Raw genomic sequence first — 22,351 nt, 5'->3', positions numbered from 1 at the left:
TGGAGGATTTGAAAACCATGCGGTTTCCTTCTCATGGGTTATTTGAAGCAAACGCTCACGTATATATAAACTTAGCACAAAAAGAAAGTAAAGTTGTGTTTGGTAGATTCTTTCTTTGTTCTGTCTGGCAATAAAATTATGGCTACTGTTGGAATCTCTGTTTATAATCCTTTTAAATGGTGCCACATTTGTAATGAAAATTCATTTATGGGATGAGCAGCAGAGCTGATTGTGTGGGTTGCGCTCATGAAAAGCTTGCTAAATCTTCTCTGCCAATGCCAAATCTTGTTCGGTTTATTTATTGGATGCTATCGGATGATTGAAGTCTGAAGAAACAAGACAAACCATTTATTCATTTAAAAAACTGGGGCCTCAAGAACATAGCCAACAGTCTGGTACCTCCCCACTTTTCCTAGTGGTCACCTTGGTCACACACTGCTGTGAAATAGCATCCTCTTCCCATTAATTCAACAGGTTGATCCCATCAAGGGTTCAATAGTGTTGAGGTCACTACTGAACATTTGTGGGATCAGCTTGGGATGCAGGCAGGCTATTCCATCCTCTCCACTCCCAAATTCTGGAGGTAAACTCCGTGGGAAGGGCATTGTCATCTTGGAGGATAGAGTTTGGTACCAAACTCTGGGGATATGGGACTACGACTGGTTGCAGAATCTCATCTTAATATCTCTGCATTGAGATTGTCTCTATTGATGACAAATCTTGTTGTTCAGTGAGGGAGATGCTTCCCCATATCATTACACTGCTTCCACCAAATGCTGTTACCAAATCAATGCATCAATCAGCAGTGTTCTCGTCGTCTTCTCCAAGATCTCAAATGACTTCTATAGCAGGATCCATGAACAGGTGCTGTTAACCAGGTGCTAATAAGGCACTTGATTGACAGCACCTGAGGAAGCAGAAAATCAAAACACGAGTCAACAGAAGATAGAAGACAGTATCAACTCTGCTGCTCATCCCCAAAATGCATTTTTCCTTACACATGTGGCACAATTTAAAAGGGAGATAAACCAGTTTTCCCACAGGTATAAGATTTATTGCCAAGGAGCATCGTTACAACCAAAAAATAATCAACTAAACACACATTTCCTTAATTTTTGTGCTTACTTTAGAATTTGAACTCGAAACAAAATGTTTTCATATAGGTTTGCCTCCCTTGTTTATGTTGCCTACATCTTTAGAATATAAAGCTGTGTCTGAACATCGCTGGAGGAGGGTATTGCTTAAACTTCACGGCATTGGTGAAAAAGCTGAACTCTCGGGCTACTTTACGGCTGATGCAGAGGCGGATCTCTGCCTGCATCTGTACACACAGCGGTGCTGGAGAGTCAAGTTCCCCACACAGACAAAATAAAAAACAACTTCGTTTTCAACATAAAACAGATCAAAGTATAAACTTATAACTGTCCAATCACAAACAAGACTCAGACATCCTTAAAGTCGTTTGTGAGCGTCTGAAAAGTTGGCAGACTTTTTTTACATTTGCATGAAGTTAAGCCTGCAAAAGATCAGTAAATACTTTACAGCCTTCTAAAAAAATTCTCCTAAGAAAACACGATATTTTCGAGAAAGGCAGACTCCTGTCAAAACCAAACTTGTGCAGTATGCTTCCTGTATTGTTCTTTTAACTCTCTAAAGGAAGCGGCGTTATGTTTTCCTGACTGTAGTTTGACAAAATCGCTCCCACTCCCCTCCAACATTCCTCAGACACTCTGGTGAAAAATCTGCACACCGAGCTGGAGATTGTCCACGTTGACAACATTCAGACCCAGCTGCCCTGCTCCACATCCGCAGCCCTCTGCATGCACGCACACAACCCGCAGGACTTTTTTTTTCTTGCGTTAATGTAATTGTTTAGAATCGCTCTTAAGTTATTTGATTGTGTGATTTTTTTTTTAAAGAAAAATGTTTGCCCTCTGCATAGTCTTTTCCTTCCTCACTGTGCGGTCTTATGTGGAGTGTAACCCCAGCCCAGTCTTGGGAGATGTAGTCGTGGACAGACACTTCATCCCCCAAGGCTGTTCCAGAGAAGTAAAAAACGGAGATTATGTTCGCTACCATTATAACGCCACGTTTGTCGATGGAAAAATATTTGATTCCAGGTGAGTTTGTTCAGGAATCTGCTTATTTCTTAAAGTTTGTATGTTTAGTTTAAGTCCTCGGAGCTGCAGAGGCCGTCAGCAGTGTGTTTTAAGAAAGTAAAAAAATGCAGAGATGATAAATGTACTTGTTAAAACATGTTTGGAACATCCATGATGACCCTCTACATGCATGCTCCGTGCATCCTCTCAAATTGACCAACTTCTGTAATTTCCTTTGTCTTCTTCAACCTCTTGGTTTCATTCACAGCCACCAGAGAGGAGACGCCAAAATCGGCCTGATCGGGGAGGGTCGGCTCATTGCAGGGGTTGATAAAGGCCTGCAGGGGATGTGTGTGAATGAGCGCAGGACCATCACAGTGCCACCTCACCTGGCATATGGAAGCACGGGTGCAGGTAAATATTTCTGCACTAATGAGTTAAGCACCATTCTTTTTGAGCAATACTATTTTGGATTCCAGGTTTTCAGTGGCTTTATGGTTTTTTATTTAGTTAAAAAGTTGTCTGGCATAATTGGAAAGATCATAAAGTTTTACAAGTTAACTTTTTTTTACCAACCATTCCTGATACAGAAGTTCAGCCGGGCACCTCATCTGTATGTAGGCATGCACCTGAGCAACAGAGATAGGAAAAAATATTGTAATTTGCAATGTATGAATAAATTAGCCAGAAGCAAACAAACCTGCTTTGTTAATGGACTTCTTTGCCTGCACACAAAATATCCCCATAATGTACGAAAAAGGAACTTTGTATTTTTAGACTAACATTCTTTCTCACGTTTTCAGAGGGTGACAGGTCTGGACTGCAGGCGAGTCCATTTACCATCCAGATTCAAGCTGTTATTTGACAGTATATGAAGAATGTAATTAAATTAAATAGAATCCTCAAAGGCTCCCCCTTAATCCTCAGGGGAAATTATGATGCTGAATTAAGATTTAATTTTTTATGTAAATAAAAATCAATCAATAGTAGCCAAACATTTAAGTTCTTGTTCTTGAGGGTGATTGTTGTTGGCAGCATTGACTTCCTGTACTTTCCTGTGTTGCAGTGAACTTGAGGAAGCCTCTAGCTAATCACACACTGTTGTTTCCTCACTGTGTTGTGTAGTGAGTGAGGGATTGTCCATTATATTCAGCAGCTTGTGCAGTATTTTTGTCTGTACAGTCAGTTCCCAGGTTATCTGGAAGATATGCAACATTTTGGTGCACTTCCCCAAGAAGAAGAGTCTGATCTGTCCTTTGCTGTAGATGTCTTCAGTGTTACTTTTCTAGTCTACTCTAGTATCCCTGTGAGGTCCAAGGTACTTGTATTCCTCCCCTACCCCTACCTCTTCTCTTCTTCCAGGATGTAAACAGTGCTTTTTCTCCTGTTTCTCCTTAAATCCACAATCATCTCTTTTGTTTATGTTCAAGATGAGATGATTGTTTCCACACCTCACAACTGCAGTCATCATTGTACTTCTGCAGACTCAGGACAGGACACAGGACTGTTGGATGATGATGAGAATACAGTCACTTGTGATGCTCCTGTGTTGCTGACCACCTCTCACAAACTGTGGTAATCCAGAGAACTATGGAGAGATCCATCTGTATTTTATGAGCTTCTCACCAACAGTGCAGATTAAATTATGTTGAAGACAGAAATCAAAGAACATGATCCTTGCCGTGCTGCCTGATTGGTCCAGATATGAGAAGGCTCTTTGAAATGTATGTATGTATGTATGTATGTAGTTTGGCATTGTCTTGCTGAAACAAGAGTTTAATTTAAAAAAAAAATAATTTCAATGGCAGTTTGTGTTCTTCCAAACCTGTTTGTATTGCTGAGCATCATTTGTACCTTCACATTTTAGGTCCCTGCTATTAGTGCAGTCTGCACTAATGCACTGAAGTGCTACTTGAGTGTTCAAAGAGCCCCAAACTCTTAGTTAAATTCAACAGAGAAGAAAGTAGTAATTCCCTTCCCATCTTTACCTTTGAGTTTCAGCTTTTACATATGTATTTATACAACATAAAAGGTATTGCGCCCCGTCAGCCTTTTTAAATTCTACATTGGATTCAAAATCAGAATTATTTATTTGCATGATTGCTCACCAAGTTATCATAAGCAAACCATGATACTAAAAAAAGAAAGACACTAAAAAATAAATATAATTATCAAATTTGCTGGATGAAATGTGCTATGTCTGTCATAGCATTGGCCAATGTGTTCCTGAGTCCATCTAACTTCTGTCCAAACATTTTTCAGGTGATGTGATTCCTCCAGACGCCACACTGGTGTTTGACATCCATCTCTTGGATCTGTGGAACAAGGCTGACCTGGTTGTCACCAAAACCATCAGCACTCCCAAAGACTGCAAGCGCTCTGTGATGCGCACCGACTTCGTTCGTTACCATTTCAATGGCACCCTGCTTGATGGCACCATGTTTGATTCCAGGTGAAATCATATTCCGACGATTGTTGTGTGACAAAGAAGTATCTTTAAAGCTTTGACAAGATCCTGACTCATCTATGAACCAACAGGAGTTAAGTCAGAATTACTAATTGTGTCCCAAAAAAGCAACAGCTATGCTTGGTGTTTTCAATTGCATTGCATCCACAAATATCTGAATGGCCGTATGTGTGTCTGTACTGTGTCATCCAGGTGTGTTGTCTGTGTGAAGATGTGTGTTTGACTTTGCGCTTGTGTGAGCCCCACGTAGCTACACCAGGAAGCAGACCCATGACTCCCTAGTGGGAGAGGGTTGGCTGATCAAGGGCATGGACGAAGGCCTGCTGGGCATGTGTGTGGGTGAGATCAGAAACATCATCATCCCACCATTCAAAGCTTATGGAGAAAATGGCTCAGGTGAGAAGAAATAACATAATAAGAAAAGGAGAATTTATTTATAAAATTCCAGAGAAGCAGAGGAAACAAATTCTTAGGAACAAAATACACAGATGTAAAATAAATAAATAAATAAATAAAAAGGTTTTAGCAGCATATGTCCCTCGTGTTTATAAAAACCTCCGATCCACCTCCACCTCTCTGTAGTGTCTGGTACCTTAATGTTAATGTTATAAGGGTTATGGAATGTGGATCTCACGGATCAGCCTTGTTTTGGCACATCCTGCAGGTTGTAAGATGGATATGAATCTCAAACGTTTAAGCTTCTTTTAATTGGCATATTAGCAATAGTTGTACCTCAGCCACTGATAGTGGGGTGCCATAAGGGTCTGCCACTGTCATGTTTTGGATCGGAAAAGTTTGTGGCTTAGAGGTTCGATCAGCGACTTCAGCTTTTTGTTTGATGTTGTCTGCAGAACAATGTGCAGCAGAACGCATTGTTCTGCACTCGTAAGGAAGTGACTTTGTTATTAGTGGTGCGGGTTGGCTGTTTCATCTGCAGCTATGCTCACAAGAGATGGATAACATCAAAGTAATATTCACAAGAGAACCAAGACCCACCATGTCTTAATAAAACCATGGAATTGTAACCAAATAACTGCTAATTAACTGTAACTACAAGTGTTTTAATGTTGCAATTCTTAACCAGCCTCCCTAAATAGCGACTGCAGTGCTTTTGTTGGCCAAAAACTGCTTCACTTTTAGCGCCTAGTGTGCTGTAACTTTATATTTCTCTCAGCGTATCCAAAAGCTGGGAGCCATATTCAAATATTGAGGAATAAAATAGCAGGAAAGTGAGTTTTCATCATTAAAACATTAGTCTCACTATTTATCAGATTTATTCCAATCTGATAAAAGTGAAGTCTGGAATGCTTCTCTTTCTGTCTGTCAGGTAAAGAGATTCCTCCTCAGGCGACTCTGGTGTTTGACGTCTTGCTGGTGGACATTCACAACCCGAAGGATAACATCACCACAGAGAAGCAGGGGGTGCCAGAGTCGTGCGCTCGCATGTCTGTAGTAGGAGATTACATTCGCTACCATTACAACGGAACTTTCCTGAATGGAGTCACCTTCGACACCAGGTGAGCTCAGATCCTAACAGCTGGATGCTGCTTGGCAGAGGTTTTGTTATAAAGAGCATTTTTGGCTTGAAAGATCTCAGTATTCATCTTTTTTATATTTTTAATTTTGCACATAGCTACCAGAGGAACAGCACATACAACACCTACATTGGGATGGGGTATGTGATTGCGGGTATGGACCAGGGCCTGCTGGGAGTCTGTATGGGGGAGAGGAGGAGGATTGTCATTCCTCCACATCTGGCTTATGGAGAGAAAGGAGCAGGTGAGTCTCATGAACAAAGTTCTTCCCAACAGAGGCACTTCTTCAAACTGGCAGAGGTTGACAAAAGTCTTGGAAACATTTTTGCTTCTTTGTTTTTTTTTTTTTACATCATGAAATAAGTATTTAAGCTGTATTAAAAAGCTTTTATTGAGATTGAATTGTTTTTTTTTGTGTTCTGTCCAGGTAACGTGATCCCTCCATCAGCTGTTCTTGTCTTTGACATTCATGTCATTGACTTCCACAACCCCAACGACAAGGTGCAAATCCAGACCATCTCCAAACCGGAGGTGTGCAATGACACCACTGAAGTCAACGACCTCGTCCACTATCACTACAACTGCACCCTGGTGGACGGCACTCTCCTCTTTTCCTCGTGAGCCAACACATTTTCACCCTCAATTTTTTCTGTAGCATTCTTTTTATTTTTACCAACACAATTTAATTGTGTCGTCATCCTTAGACATGACTATGACAACCTTCAGGATGCGGTTCTGGGAGCGGACAGGGTGATCGACGGGCTAGACGAGGGCTTGCGGGGCATGTGTATGGGAGAGAAGAGGCAGATTACAGTGCCACCTCACTTTGGACACGGAGAAAAAGGAGGTGAGATTTCTGCTGGTTAACGTGGATGAGCAAGTTTGTTAAAGTCAGCAGAGAACAGAACTGGACTGATTTATAATTTGGTTTTGAGGTTAAAATAAAATTTGTAGGATGAAGATTGTCACCCTTTAAGTGTGACTACAATGTTTATGGACAAAATAAAACACTTTCCACTATTTCACTATGTAAAGGGAAAGGGTGTGCTCTTGTCTTTCAGCTTCGGGCGTGCCGAGCAGTGCTGTGCTGATCTTTGACATTGAAATGGTGAGCTTTGAGAAGGGGGTGCCCCCTGGTTACCTGTTTGTGTGGCTTGAAGACCCTCCTAAAGACCTGTTTAACTCCCTGGACATGAACAAGAACGGAGAGGTGCCGAAAGAGGAGGTACGTCTCTGCTGCAAGTATGACCATTGTGACTGTTTTACCAGGCAGAATACAGCATCTAAATGTATGAACTTTTCAATAAGTGTTGAGGAAACAGAACAGGGATGGCCTCCTTGCTCTTCTTGGCTATTAAGTTTATTTTTATACTTTTGCTCTCTAATATTGACAGGTTAATTTAAGCTTCCTGGCTGTTTTTCCAGATTGTAGACAATAAGTGAAGTACTGTGTGTCGATAACAAGCCTAATATTACTGATTAAATCATCTATTTATTTATTTTTATGGAAACTTTGCATACAACTGCATTAGCAGTGGAAGAAAACATCAATCTACTGATGATTTAATGGGAAAGTTGATATGATTGCCACTTTGTAAAGATTTTGTACAGGCTCTATGTGAGTTAATTTATAGTCTGACCAATAAATACAAATGTTATAAAATGCAAGGAGTTGGTTGGGTAAAAAGAACATTTCTCTCCATAATTTACTGGAGGTAGGGTACTTACTTTAGTGCCACCTAGTGGTAATTTTAGGAACAACATTGTTAGCTGCTAAACGGTTAACAAATTTATGTCAAAATTAATTAATCATCAGTATCTGCACCATGTTGGCCATACTGTTTTTGTTATAAATAAAAAGTTCTCTTCTTTTGTCTCTTGAAATTTAGTTTCAGGAGTTCATCAAGATGCAGGTGGCTGAGGGCAAAGGCCGCATAAAGCCTGGACTGACCATGGAGGAGGTTGTCGCTGACATGTTTCAAAACCAGGACCGCAATAAAGACGGACTGATCAAGGCTGATGAGCTCAAACTAAAGGTGGATGAGGACAAGGAGCGGGAACAGGCGAAGCACGAGGAGTTGTGACGTGAACAAAATGCTTTGGTTCTGTCTCAGGGATAAACCCACAAAACATAAAAAAAAAAAAAACAAAACACAAGCAGCAAGAGACCCTTTCATTCATCATCATGGTTTAATATTTTCCACATCACATTGGACAATCTATTGACAAAACGGTACAAAGGATCGTTTTGTGGAGTTTTTTGAGTTTGGTTTTCTGAAAATACAGCTATCAACAAGCACCTTTTTTGTCCCTGAAAGTCACGTTAATTAAAATGTTTGTAAGAAAACAACAGTTGTTCCAGTTTTTTTGCCTTCTGCCTTCTCTGGTTTCATATGAACCAAATAACATCCATCATCTCTTTAGAGACTGCTAACTTAGTTTTTCACCAGGCTACATTACTTCAACATTTCTCTTTAATAATTTAATTTAGCACTATAACATATATACATTATGAAGGACGTGAGAAAACACATTGAGCATCTTTTCATAAAAGAGGGGAAAAAAAAAGTTTACTAATTTTTTAAAAAGCACCGAAAATTCAAACAATCTCAAGACAAAAGTTGCACCAACTTGATTGCATACTTATAAATATTTATAAAATAAAGAATTAAAATACTGTTTCTTAACTACTTTCGAATGTTTTTAGAATCTACGAGTTTAAAAATTTATTAACAGCAATAAAGGAGTTTGAACTTTAACACTAGTTATAAGGACCACTCATACTTCACAAGTTTCACAACACCTGAAGCAAAGGACGACCTGCTCACTTTGAAGTCATTCTGTGTATTCGCTGTGCTCACTGGAAAGAAAAAATGCACTGTTGTGTTGCAGCGCTTTGACCTGATAATTACCATTTGAGTTGTTACAGACTGAAAATAATTAAATAAAAGCTAAACTTCGCTGCACCCTGTGAACAAACCAAAGATTCATACATGCAGTGTGTTAAAATGTGAAGATCGAGTACTTGCAGTGTTCAAAGAGGTATTTATATAGTACTCACAAAAAACAGCAGGGCTGTGTCAGTTCTATGAAGTCCAAGCCTTGGCAGGCAGACATTTACAAAATGGCTTTTACATCTTTCTCTGAACATAAGCAGACTCCAAAAGTTTCACAACTGATAGAGCAGCCAGCCTAATCCAGAAGAAGTACCGTTTTTTTCTTCTTTAAGGAGTGAAAAAGGACAGACAAATAAAAATGGATGAACATGACAGACATCCTTTCTTTTATGGTCATGTCAAGGTAGTGCAATGTCAGGCTGGTGCACCTCTGCAAACTATTGTTTTACTCAAAGCTCAAGCTGCTACGCTTCCTTTGGAACCCTGGGACGTTGAAAAGATGGCTTTGTCTCACAGCAAATACCATCCAGACCAAAGAGTGCTGAGGTGAAAAGACTTAAGAGGAAAGAGTATACGGTCACTTGCAACGTGAGATTGTCCAGCATGCAACTCTGGGTCTCCTGTGTCATTTAAGTTTCAACTTACTTGCTGTGTGTCTTACTTCTTGTCTCTAGATGAGGAAATGTACCTGAGGATGGCGTTTGGAATGTCCATTGTTTCGTCCTCCACCAGCACAATGTCAAAAGAGTTGATGTACGACTCTTTTCTCTCTTCCACCTTGGAGATTAAACAGACAGACAATCAGCCCTTAATTCGAATGAATTGCATAAGAAAACTCAGCTAATCACTAGTGTGACCTGGTCATTGAGGAAGCCAACAGTCAGGATGTTCTGGGGCTCTGATACCCCGTCAGCCATGGTCAGGTCTCCCAAAGAGTCTCCCAGTAGAAGAACGTTGGGCCGACCCTGCAGCTCTCTGAGGCCAGCTGCATGTGACAGAGCACCTTCCCGCTTGTTGTAGGTGTGTATCAGCTGGCCTTTGAAGGCTTGCAGGACCCCCTTTTTAACAAGACAGTGATGAGTTAAGATTTAATTTAAGCTCTAGTAGAGGAACTCTCTGTTGGCAGTTTGAAAAATGTTGACAAAACTCTGGTGGACATAGTGGACAAAGAGGCAGGAAACCATTGATATTGCATCCAGATTTAATCAAACATTCCAATTTAATCAACATGACACTGAAATCACGTGAAATCATAAGATGTGTGCGCTTAAACTCACAGTGTGGTCGAAGTCCATGTAGTTGGAGATGATGTGGATATTGGGATGGAAGACATGGTTCTGTCGGATCACCTCCTCCAGCACATCCCCAACACCAGCAGAGAAGATTAACAGAGGGACCTGGTGCTCGGCAAGTCGGTCAAAAAACACTTTGTAGCCGTCCCTTAATGCAAAAACAGTCATGAGCTGATTCTTCCCATAATTTTTTGTCAGGACATAAAACAAAGCACAGAAACTACAGCATTACACCACAATTCTCTCTGAGATTAATAAAGTAGTTTTCATTTCATTCATTTTGTTTCAAAAGAATTTTGAGTGTGAACTATTGTTGTAAATATATCTGAAGTTAAAATATTGATGCTGTTGATTCCCACCTTATCTTATTAATATGCTGGACAGTAAAGTGTAGTAAAACATTTTTTCATGTCGAGCATCTGTTTGTTCTTTTTTTCTGTTGTAACGATAAAAAACTAGTTAATTGAATTTTCTGCTTTTTTAAAGCTCTTACCTTGGAGATTATAAATCACCTGTTACCAGTACCTGAATGACAAAAGAATTCACTTTCACTCATGGCTTATAATTATGTATCCAATGACAAATATTCTTGAATTTCACATTTAAGCAGGTTGGAGAAATCTAAGGCAGACTGGGCTTTCCTGAGGAGAACACAGCTTCTTCATTTTCAGGAGGGATGCAAATATGTGGAAACAGCAAGCACTCCATTAGTCATCTCATAAGATTTAATGCTGCCTCATATTTACAGTTCTGTGCAAAAGTCTTGAGGCAACCCTCATTTTTGTATGGACATTGGCAGGAAGTCCATATTTGGTATGACCATCATTATTCTTCAACAGTTCTTGTTCAATCAGCTGAAAGACTTGATGTCAGATTCTGCTAAAATTTTTTTAGGATTATTTATTTTTTAAGGGACATCCCTTCCAGATTCTATTTATCCTTTGTATATGTGTTCTTAGGTTTGCCACATGAAAACGTTTGTCCTCCAGTTTCTTAAGATGTGTTAAGAACACACTGTACCTGATGGGAAGATATGCCAAGTTTTGGCTTATAGATCTTTGGGAATCAAGTGGTTGGTGCAAAGTGTTTTATGTCTCTCAAACTGTGTTATGTTTGACATTTTTACAGAAATCATGTGTCACTGTAACAGGATGCTAAAAACAAAGTGCCAAAAGATGCGATTTCACTTTATTTCTTCACTAAGTTGTCTGTTATGTGTAGTAAGAATTCTGACTTATACTATTAATTAGGTGCCTTTGGGCATCGGCTTGGTGTGTCATAGGTAATTTCACTATTTTTATGTGTAATTATCACATACACACACATACACACAAAAAAATATGGCAACTGAATGTTAAACAAAACGTGGCATGAAACCAAAACTGGGTGAATTATAGTAAAAGTGTTTCCTACAACATTCCTACATAGCAAAGTACACAACTTCTCTTTTATATACTAATCCTATAGAGTAAGAAGACAGGTAATAGTTAGAAAACAGTTCTCCTTTCAGTTCTTGATGACTGATTTTTCTCTGCATAAGCAGGTGAATGTGTAATTTGAGCGGTGAGAACCTGAGCATGGTGCTGGATTCCTTCACAGCCTGGGCCAGCATGTCTTTTCTGATCTTCTGCTGAATCAGGAGCCCATGGACTTTAGTCCACCTGTGGAGAGCAGCACAGAAACAATATCTCAACCATCCTCATCCTCAGCTCCTCTTTCTTTAGGACACATGAACAGCTCCTTAAAAACGACTATTTTTTTAAACAAATTGTTGGAAAAGATGTGAATGCATTAGCATACTGTATATGAAAAATACAACTATTTAGAAAATATTTCTGGAATAAATTAGGTATTATTTTCTACAATAGTTTCTTTCTTACCACTCCACCATGAGAGGCAGCTTCTCCTCAGAAGTGCGGCTTGCATCAATTTCTATAGGATAATAGGTGTTTAACAGCTCTCTCATCTGCAATGGGCCAAGAAAAACTCTCAGCATTGCTTTCCTAGATAACTTATCAAATCACTATATGCTTATTTATCCTTACTGCAAGAGTAGGCACAACATTGGAGTGACAAACACAAGGGGACACATTTGTCAATCATTATGCACGCTGAAATTTCAAGTCATGCGCATCATGCATTGATAACAGCTACACAGGTTATTGCTATAGCAAAATTACCTTTTTAGTGCATTCTTCATTAATTAACAACCGGTTATCAAGGATGTCTAAAAAATAAATAAAAAGTAAAGAACAAAGTTTTTAAGTTTCTGGAGAAATTCAGCACAGTAAACACACGAGAAGCCGGATAAACAAAGTCGAGATGTGTAAACACTTGGACATGAGACGCTGATATTTGTGCTTACTGTGAGTGGTGGAGACTCTCTTGCCATTGTAAGCGAATCTGGTGAGCGTCATGTCAAAGTCTGAGATAACCTGTGAAAAAAGTTGTAACAAACAGAAAAATTATGAAAAACAAAATCTGTGTTACACACCAAATCGACAGATTTTTTTTAGTTTTAGTCAATTTTCTTAATACAAAATCTTGTAGGCAGTAAGAGTCAAAGTTATCTAAGCATAATGTCAACATCCAAATTTTCAAATCCAGACAAGATGGTTGCCTTGGAGAGATTTTGATTTTTTATTTTGGAGTGACTGGCAATTTCTTCACCTGCTCAAATCAAACTCCTCACAGGAAAGTGCAAAATGCACTGTCACGTCCTCACCTGCAGGCTGCCTGCACCGGCTCGCCGCATGGCATAGATGGTCTCTTCCACTCTGCAGCGTTCCTTCATCAGCACAGAACACTTGGCAAGCTCTGGGATCTAAAGAAAAAAAAAAACCTTCAACCCTTACAATACATGTTGTCCATGTCCAACAAGCATACATGGGCACTTAGAAAGATTTATTACTTCTGTTATTACGACTGGATGAGTTTTCTCACCTCAGTTTTGGTTAGCTGGTGCCAGAATGCCAAGACAGTCCGCACCGGTGTGTAGATCCAGGGAATATGGTAAATCTGCAAGTTGAACCAAGGAGGAGAGTCTTTACTTGGGTAGTAAAAAATATCTGACATTTCTTAATAACAAAGCACACAATTCAACATATTGTGATGTCTAGAGTTAAGAACAATTAGTGAATCTACACTTGTTTTGACTTTTCAATTGTTTTCTAATATCAGTTTAATGAGGTGACTAAAATTAAATAAAAATACTTTATTAATCACCAAATATTTATATAAGTATGTTTCAGTTGTCAGTTACCCAAATAAATAAGCAGTAGGGTTGATGACACACAATGGCGCCACCAGGGGGTGGCCAGGGGGGGCCGTGGCCACCCCTGCCCCCCCGCCGGCCACCCCCCTGGCCACCCCACTGGTCAATATACATTGTAACACCATCAGGATAGCCAGATTATTTGATCGCACAGAACAGCTGACCCTCTTTCCCGCTCACCTCGCCTCTCGCCTTTCTTTTAAGAAGAAAATTACAGCAAGAGGAGAGAAAGAGATGGCAGGGGAGCAACAGAGGCTTAGTGAGGAAGAAAGGGAGGAGGAGGAGAAGGAGGAGGAGGAGGATGAAGGAGAGGAACAGACAGAGCAGCATGACAAGGATACACAGCCAGCATTAATAACTGAACACAATGTTGAGGGAAAATGCCAGACAGCAGCTGACGAGGGACAGGCAGCACCATTGGTCACAGAAGTGCAGGACTCAGCAAAAGCAGGTGTTCAGCCTGTTCCTGGACCAACAGGTGATGTTGACCACGTGGCCCTAATAAATTGATGACTAGCTTAGTAACATTTTCCAAAATGTATGTTTTGTTTAGTATGTTTACATTGAATTACAAATCATGGCATGATCAATTAAAGCTTTGATTTATGTTAATATATAGTGGGGGTTTATTAATCTGAATAGAAATACCTACTAGCCAATATTACAGCTACACCTGATTTCATGCAGAGGGGATTATTATTATTATCATTGTTGTTGTTGTTGTTGTTATGTCAGAGTAACTTATTTTCCTCTTGTTTCATTATAGATATCTCCCAGTCAAGAGCAGAGCAACCCAAGCAGCCACAACTAAAAATCTTCCCTCGTACCTATCAAGGGGACAGAAGACGATGCTTCTCCAAAGACTGGTACAACACACAATCAAAGATACAATTTATTTTGTACTTGCTTTTATTTGTATCTGCCTGTGTTTGCTTTTTATCAGTAACTGTTTTGTTTGCAATAAATGTATAACTTATGCCAAATTGCAAAATAAAACAGAATTGTTGTGCAACTCAAAATGTTAACAGTCTGTGCACATTAGATCATTAACATTAATTATAACACAATAACCAAAGTATATCAGTAGGCATTTCCTTAAAGGTTGAATATGGAAGATTTATCTTAAAAGCTATATTAAAAAAAAAAAAAAAATTTCTTTGAAAAAATATATTTAGCTTGAAATAAATGTTAATAAAATTTTTGTGGGCTCGACAAAAGACATTCCATTTATAAATCCAAGCAAATACAGGCAGCCGTTGTGGTTGTCGCATTGTGAAGTAAAGCAGCTTCAGAGCCCTGGAGATATCATCATCTGCCTCAGAAGAGGAGTGACCGGAAAAGAGCAAAAATGGATTTAGGTGAAGCTACACTAGATGGACCACCATGAAAACTTTCCATAGCATCAAAATACACGCAGAAATGGCTACTTTTCTCCTGGTCTGGTAAGCTGACTTGCTGCTAGCTGGCAACCTACCGGCCGTGTTATGCTAGTCATGGCTTTGTTTATTCCGTTCCATATACAACCTTTAGGTCTTTCTGACAGTTTTCCACTGGCCAGTTAACTACAACAGAAGAATTGTGATGGACTGAGCAGTGAAGGACAATCAGGCACAGATTTAAAGTATAAAAAAAAGTGTTTTTTTTTATCCAATTTCCCCCCATCCTGATGCTGGTGTGTGATCTGGTCCAATTAGTTGGCTCTACCCCGTGGTCACCTGCTGGTTTCCATGCCAAAGGACTGGAGCCACTGAAACGACTCAAAAGAATATAAACTGTAACACCACAATACAATCCAGAATGTGCACCAGTTCTAGAATACATGTGCTGTCATTTATGAAATTAAACTGTCCAACCATATAAAGCTCTATAAATTAAGTCTAATATGAAATATATAAATGTGTGTGTAGTACTGTCTACTGCAGATTACCACTCCTGTGTGGCTGTAGATGCAGCCATCACAAGAATAAAAATCTTGAAACTATTGCTTATATTTTGGTTTGCCACCCCAAGATTTTAAGTGGCCCCCATCTGGCCACCCCTATGAAAAATTTCTGGAGGCGCCACTGATGACACAGAGATGCAAATCAGAGGACATGAGATTTCTTGGAGAATGGAGTGACTGGGTAAATCATCATGTTTGACAGTTTTCTCTTCTGTTTCCTTCTTACATACTACCTTTCTTTTGCTTTTATAAATGTTATCCCCCTTCATAAAAATTCCGTGGAGCCATGATTTGACAGGCGTTTTGAAATTAAATAAAATTCCAATTTTAAGTGGAAAACTAAAACCCAAATTATACAGGACAAATTAGTTAATATCCATTTGGGCTTAACCATCCTTTAAAGAATAATTTGGATTAGTTATAAATGTATCTTAATCAAACAACCATCAAATAACATATCGTGACGTTAACCCTTCATTAGCATTGCTGAGTTTATGTGATTACAGCTAACCGCGCAGTACGTACAGTGTACTGCTGACAGCGCAGTGCCCACACACACGCGCAGACTTATAAATTGCACAATTGTACACCACATTTAACGGAAAAACTTAGCGTCTTTTGTTATGTCAACCAAACCACGGAAAAACGTTTAGACTTTAAAAAGCTTCTTTGGCTACGTTTGCATTGACTACGAGCTGACCGTTACAACTTACCATTTTCAAACGAAGAAATCACGTTACAGTGACGTGCTGATCTCTATGTGGAATAACCGTTCACCTATAGTACATGGTTTTAGGTACAAACTACAAAGCAATAACCAATAAATAATGCAGAAATAATGTAAACAATTCACAATTTTGTTTACGTCCCCATTTGTTGCACCGGGTTTTTTCTCCTCTGAACTGTGGTTCCGACGTATAATGGTTCCTACCTACGTTAGTAGGCTCAGCAGCTGACGATATAAAGGCAGAAAATATATATATATATATATATATATATATATATATATATATTCTTAAAAAAATCTTAAAAGTTCCAGACAAAGACAGGTGAATTGAACCTTTTTTCAAAGAAGAAAACTTTATTACAAAATGCTAAACACTCCATCTTTAGCACATATAAATGAAATGGCAGCATACTGCACATTTGTAGATAGTAGACTGCTTTTAAATCTGAATATTACAATTGATCTGAAATTACATTTTTAACAAACCAAGACTTAAATCTGCTTTTATATATCAAATGTGGCTGCTTTATTACTGTTGCTGCCGGCCTGCATCCACCCGACTGCACTCAGTAGTAAGCTCACACTCTTCAGCTGGGAATGATTACCTTGAAACAATGTGGGGAAAAAAGATCAAACCACTCACAACTTTTCCATCCTCAATAAACACAGCTCATACCAAGTTGGGAAGAATGTTTGGGCTAATTGAGTCTAAATATTTCATATTGAGGTATGGTCAACGAATCCAACCAAAGGTGCAAAGGTAGAACAAAGAATACAAATAAGTACCCAAAACTAACACATATAAAAAACATATAGTCTCCATTTAAAAGCATCTTTACAACATAAAATGTATGTAATCATACAGACATTTACTTTATCTTTTAAGCTACACAATAAGCTGGGACTTCAAATACTACATTTGTTCAGCTGAACTACTTAAGAAATTATAATACAAAAAAAGGATTATATAAACTACAGAAACTTGACAATCACAAAACATGCCCCCCAGTATGCCCCCACAAACACTTACTTCTAGTGCCAAAAACTGATTTGTTTTAGAATAAACTGTGGCGCACAGCATCAACACTTACATATTCCAACACAATGCATAACAAAAACAAAAAAAAGGCGTCAAAGCTCATATTGTTCTCTATGTCTGGATGTCTTTAGTTCTTTACTGTCTTTTTTACCGTCACATTACAGTACATGCCAGCATCATTTAATAGGTTAAGTTAACATCTCAACACCATGCTTAACAAAATTTCACTGACAGTGATGTTGAAAGTTTTTTTTTTTCCTAAACTTGCATATAAATGTTGACATCATTTATCTAAACGTGTTCACAAAGGCCACAATTTAAACTTTTATGAAGAAATCAAAATATCTTCAAAAATTGTTAAAGTAATCACAGCATCATTTATTTGCTGAACGATAAGATGTACACATATGTTCAAACTGCTGTTTAATCTGTGTTAGACAGCAGTTTGAACAATCTAGTCTTTTTCAGTTCAAACCAGTTCCAGCTCAACCCAAGCAGACATTTCACCTCTACCATCACACTACAGTACATCCCAACATCATTTAAAGTTAACATCTCAACACCAAGCTTAACAAAATTTCACTGGACAGTGATGTTGAAAGTTTTCCCCCAACATGTATGGCTTATTCATTTCTGGTTTAATCAGCATGTTTCCAACTGCTGTTTTATCTGTGTTAAAACACAGATAAAACCGTCTTGAGACAACAACGGCACATTTATAAGCAGATGAAGTAGTAATCATTCACAGCAGCATTTCTAATCCTCAGCATTCAATCTGAGACTGCAGCTGTCGTCGCAGAGTGAGGGTCCGTTGATGGAGCTGCTGCATCTGTTGGATGCGATCTCGTTGGCGAACCAGGTTCTGGGGCACGGGGTAACGCTGGTGGCCGTAAAGATACTGGTACGGGATGCGAATGTGGCAGGCTGCTGCCCGGCAGCGTGGCTGAGGTAGGGGCGGCAGCAACGTCCAGCGCTTCTTCTCAGCACAGTAACGATACGCCTCCTTGTGGTACTGTTTGTCCAAGATGTTACCGTTTCTCCACCCGCCAATGATGAAGATGTCGTCGTCGAGGTAGCACAGAGCGGCACCTTCCATGCTAAGGACCTCTGGCGGGAGGCTGTCGAGTATTTCATCTGAGATTTTGCCGGATATTTTTTCCTGAGCTTCCTCCATTGTTACTTTGTAGTTCTTAGGGCAACAAGAAGCAGTGTGGTAGAAGTTTGTGGATGCCACAGCCATTTGAAAACTACAGTAGTTATCGATCAGAGGTAATGAGTCCACTTCCTGCCACTTGCGAAAGTCTGTGTCGTAGCATGTGGTCACAGTGCTAAGTCCATCATTGTGGTCTATGTCTACAGGAGTCCTGGCCACCACGTACACATATCGATCGTCTACATTCACTGTTTTTACATCTCGTAGGATCTTTGGCGCTGGCTGAAGACTGATCCACTCATCATGCTCAGGCTCATATACAGTGACATCCTTAAAGCCTGGACTGAAGTTGCCATGACCACCAATGCTATACAGTACATCTTTGACGCAAGTGAGGCCGAAGGAGTGCTTGCGGGTGGTCAAGCTGCTGACCTGCTCCCAAATGTTGAGGCTGGGGTTGTAGCGTTCAACTGTCTTGGCAAAGCCAGGCTCCATGGAGCCTGCCACATAAACATGACTCTCAGTGACTGCAATGGCATGTCCATCAAGGTGATTATGAATGTGTGGCAGGTTGACCCAACGGTCCTCAGCAACAAAGTAGCCCACACACTCACTAAGATATTCTCCTCCTTCTGAAACACCACCCACCACCATAATTACATCCATGTTCTGACCAAGACGTGGCTGAATTGCCGCCATGTAGGAGGCACAGAGCTCCGGATCAACTGATTTGAGGCTCTCGGAGCGAATGGCATGGAATTCCAGAGCTTCAGAGATAAGCTTCTGACATGTTTCATTATTTGCAACTAAGCATTCCTTTCTCACCACACGCGACAGGTAGGTAGGAGGAATCTGCAGCAGCCTTAAAAGCTTAAACAGCTCCTCAAAATGTGTCTCTCGCTCGTCTTTGTTTTGGTGGACCCATTTCACGATAGCCTCAAACAACTCCTGCTCTGAATTCACAGTGATTTCTGAGTCCGACAGCCAGTCTCGCAACAGGTGAAATGGCAGCGTGTAGAATTCCTCGCTGCTAATAACTTTGTGGAAGTTTCTTCTGATCGTCTCTGCAGCCTCCTGAGCCAGCTGGTCCAGTGAGTACATGTGAGCCAGGCTATGCACAGCCACACAGTTACTCAGGCTCAACTTCTTCATGAGGAAGTCTGCACAGAAGCTCTTCAGCTGCCGCAGCAAGAACCTAATGCAGAGAAGAGGCCAAAATGATCAATTTCAATGCTCAAAAGTAAGCCAATATAATAGGTCAGTTCTAGTGACCTGATCAGAAACCACTTAGAGCATCAGCTCTCCTGAAATATGGCATTAAAACACATTAATGACATGAAAAATCAATATATACTAAAAAAGTGCAGAATGTACCTTCAGCGCTTAACATTTTTTCAGGAAATACCAAACTAAAATGAATAAAATAAAAATAAAAGCAAACCTGAACTTTGTCATTGTTAGGGGTACATACATACATGTGACATAGTTTAAAAACACATTTTAAACACATACTTAAAAGTTCAATTTAAAATAATAGTCTTTGTGCTAAAGTATATAACCAAAATTTGAGACGAGAACAAAAGAAATGTGATTTGGTTTTCCAAGAGAAAATTAACTTGTCTGTTTACTATGGCATACTGTACAGAACAATATCATTACATTATTAAGTTTTTGAGGCCTGAAACTGTTGCTTGCAGCTCTATAATGGTAAAACTACACGTCTACAATTGTTGCTTGAGTGAGGGTTTGGTAAATGTCCTTTTCAAAAGCAGCCAGAAAGATGGGCCAGAAAGTAAATGTTAAATATTTTCATGTGGATATGTTCTATTTACAAATACTAAATAAAACTATCTGTTCCAAGTAAGTTATCCAATAAGGAGTATTATGCTTATGTTTGTGTGTTTTTTTTTTTTTTTGTATTTTGTCTGTTTTGATCCTGATGCTGTTGATGCCTGTTATGCTGGCTGATCAGGTTAAAGCTGGGAGGTGCTTTGTTGCACAAGCATTTGGCACAAATATTAAAGGTGTAATATGTTTCACTGGTCGAGGTGCAACAATACAGGAGGTGCCACTTCTTTTTATTGTGTATTGTGTAGGTTACATCATATAATAACACCAACCGGGCAAACATATGACAGCAGACAAGAAAGTAATTGGTGCACTAAGTGATTAGATGGTTATTTTACTGACCAATGTTCTGAATAACTTGGTAAACATAAATGTGAAGAATCATTTATTCATCAAATCTGGACCTTCCATTGTAAAACCGACCTTGTCATATGTAGTTTGCTGACTAATGCTCTTGTATAGACTGGCCTGTAACTATAAAATGGCTTTGAAAGTGAAAGGCTAAACTCCACAGGTGTGTTTATTCCGGTCAAGTCACACCCTGTACTATTACAGGAATATATGACAAGAATATAGCACCAGAAATTAAAGCATGAAGGACAAATGCTCAAAAAACTATGTATTGTTTTTAAAAAATCACCTGTGAGCAAGTTCCAACACTTCATGAACATTGGCAGTGGTTACCCTGACTTCTCCCGTGTACATGAACTGTATGACACTCTCCACAGTGTCTGGGTCGGGCCCCGTCGTCGAGCTCCACTCTTTCAGCTCTACTCTCCCGGACTGGGACTCTGAAAACTGTCCGCCCAGCAACAGCGAAAAGTACTGCGACGCCGCGGACAAAACTGAGCGGTGGGCAGATACGGTTTGGACCCTTTCTTCGGACAGTCCTCCGCTGCTGAAAACCAGCGTCAGGTCGCAGAACAACCCCGCTTTCCTTTGCTCATTCTGCCGTCGGGAGAGCTCCGAGCAGTAGGCCAAGCAGGTAAACTCCTCGGCCTCGTCAGGTTCATCATCACCTTCACCTGTTAGCGCTCCCTGCGCGCCGCTGTCCTCTGGATCTTCCGCTGCCATTCCGACGCAAGGGGAGAAACTCAGAGGCAGATGAAATCTCTGAGCAATCTTCGGGAAGAACTCATAGGTGTATACAGCACACGTCAACAAACATTCACAGAATGACATGCATGCGCAGGGCTCAAAGGCTAGATTGGAAGGCAGGGACACTCACTTCCGTCTTCAAGAATATTCCAAATGTCCAATTTTTGCAGGAAAGTCAGAAGACTCCAAAATCCAAGCTAATATACGTGTATACGGGCAACAACCAGACCTCTGGAGGAAATATAACAAATTTGAAGATATTTATTGAATTCTCTAAGCTCTTAAATTCGCATTAACTCGTCTTAATTTCTCGCTAAGTTTGAGGTTTTTTTTTTTCTGGATTCGCCGGTGTTCGCGCATGCGCGTTGCTCTCATGATTCAACTGATGTGTACTTTTCATTGTTACATTTACTGATGAGGTAAAAACCCTAATCATTTTTTGTTGTGTTTTTATCAGGGATGCAACAAAAGATAATTATTTTATTTGTTTGTTTGGCCTGTTTACTGTCAGAAAATAATAAAACACCTTTCAAGCTAAAATATTGCTTTTATGTTGAAATTGCAGCGTTGAAAACGCAACATTATATAACAAAGCAAATGAAAGCCATTAAATATCTACATTTTATTGGTCAAAACCTATTTGAAATAAGTTAAAAGAATTTTGACAGATGTTTGTTTTACACAATTTTATAGACACTTAACTGTATGGGAAACGTTTTTTTTTTCCATTTCTTAATCTTCAACAACTCGACATTAACTTAAGCTGAGATTACTCTAAGTAGTGCAGGAGTCATCTTATTAAAGAAATGTTCTATATCAATGAATTTTACAAACATGGTGAAATTAAGAGCATAGCAGCTCCTTGTGCCACTGAAATTGTTTGAAAAATAATCTCACATATAAATAAAAACACAAATATAATCTAGATTTTATTAAAAATATTTCATGTATTCATTTTAAAAATAATGTTATCAGTAACA

At 39.5% G+C, this 22,351-nt stretch overlaps 3 protein-coding genes across 5 annotated transcripts; 1 reads left to right on the top strand and 2 right to left on the bottom strand.

Annotated features, from left to right (window-relative positions):
* The first annotated feature begins 1,731 nt into the window (after positions 1–1,731).
* On the top strand, positions 1,732–8,277 carry fkbp10b (FKBP prolyl isomerase 10b). Of its 2 annotated transcripts, XM_041974213.1 has the most exons (10): positions 1,732–2,120; positions 2,368–2,513; positions 4,362–4,551; positions 4,817–4,962; positions 5,894–6,083; positions 6,200–6,345; positions 6,529–6,718; positions 6,806–6,948; positions 7,163–7,326; positions 7,991–8,277. In XM_041974213.1, exons 1-10 carry the CDS (start codon positions 1,924–1,926, stop codon positions 8,183–8,185), a joined length of 1,707 nt encoding a protein of 568 aa, XP_041830147.1. In that variant the 5' UTR covers positions 1,732–1,923; the 3' UTR covers positions 8,186–8,277. The 2 variants fall into 2 exon arrangements, with proteins under 2 accessions (XP_041830147.1, XP_041830148.1); XM_041974214.1 differs by lacking the exons at positions 1,732–2,120; positions 2,368–2,513 and having other exon boundaries at positions 4,415–4,551; positions 4,759–4,962.
* On the bottom strand, positions 8,273–16,392 carry LOC121632594 (7-methylguanosine phosphate-specific 5'-nucleotidase-like). Of its 2 annotated transcripts, XM_041974216.1 has the most exons (11): positions 16,220–16,392; positions 13,234–13,308; positions 13,016–13,114; positions 12,656–12,725; positions 12,471–12,517; positions 12,171–12,256; positions 11,862–11,951; positions 10,276–10,438; positions 9,856–10,056; positions 9,644–9,775; positions 8,273–9,553 (listed from the first exon to the last, which is right to left on the bottom strand). In XM_041974216.1, the coding sequence occupies exons 1-10, from the start codon at positions 16,220–16,222 to the stop codon at positions 9,656–9,658; spliced, it is 954 nt and encodes a 317-aa protein (XP_041830150.1). In that variant the 5' UTR covers positions 16,223–16,392; the 3' UTR covers positions 8,273–9,553; positions 9,644–9,655. The 2 variants fall into 2 exon arrangements, with proteins under 2 accessions (XP_041830150.1, XP_041830149.1); XM_041974215.1 differs by having other exon boundaries at positions 8,273–9,775.
* A 174-nt stretch (positions 16,393–16,566) lies between these two features.
* Positions 16,567–21,725, bottom strand: klhl11 (kelch-like family member 11). Its single transcript, XM_041974679.1, has 2 exons — positions 20,914–21,725; positions 16,567–19,620 (listed from the first exon to the last, which is right to left on the bottom strand). Exons 1-2 carry the CDS (start codon positions 21,453–21,455, stop codon positions 18,036–18,038), a joined length of 2,127 nt encoding a protein of 708 aa, XP_041830613.1. The 5' UTR covers positions 21,456–21,725; the 3' UTR covers positions 16,567–18,035.
* Between the last annotated feature and the right edge of the window lie 626 nt (positions 21,726–22,351).

This window comes from Melanotaenia boesemani, chromosome 21 (genome assembly GCF_017639745.1).
Source record: "Melanotaenia boesemani isolate fMelBoe1 chromosome 21, fMelBoe1.pri, whole genome shotgun sequence".
Taxonomy (NCBI): domain Eukaryota; kingdom Metazoa; phylum Chordata; class Actinopteri; order Atheriniformes; family Melanotaeniidae; genus Melanotaenia; species Melanotaenia boesemani.
Note: the sequence above shows the minus strand (reverse complement) of the source record. Positions and strands in the feature narration are given on the sequence as shown.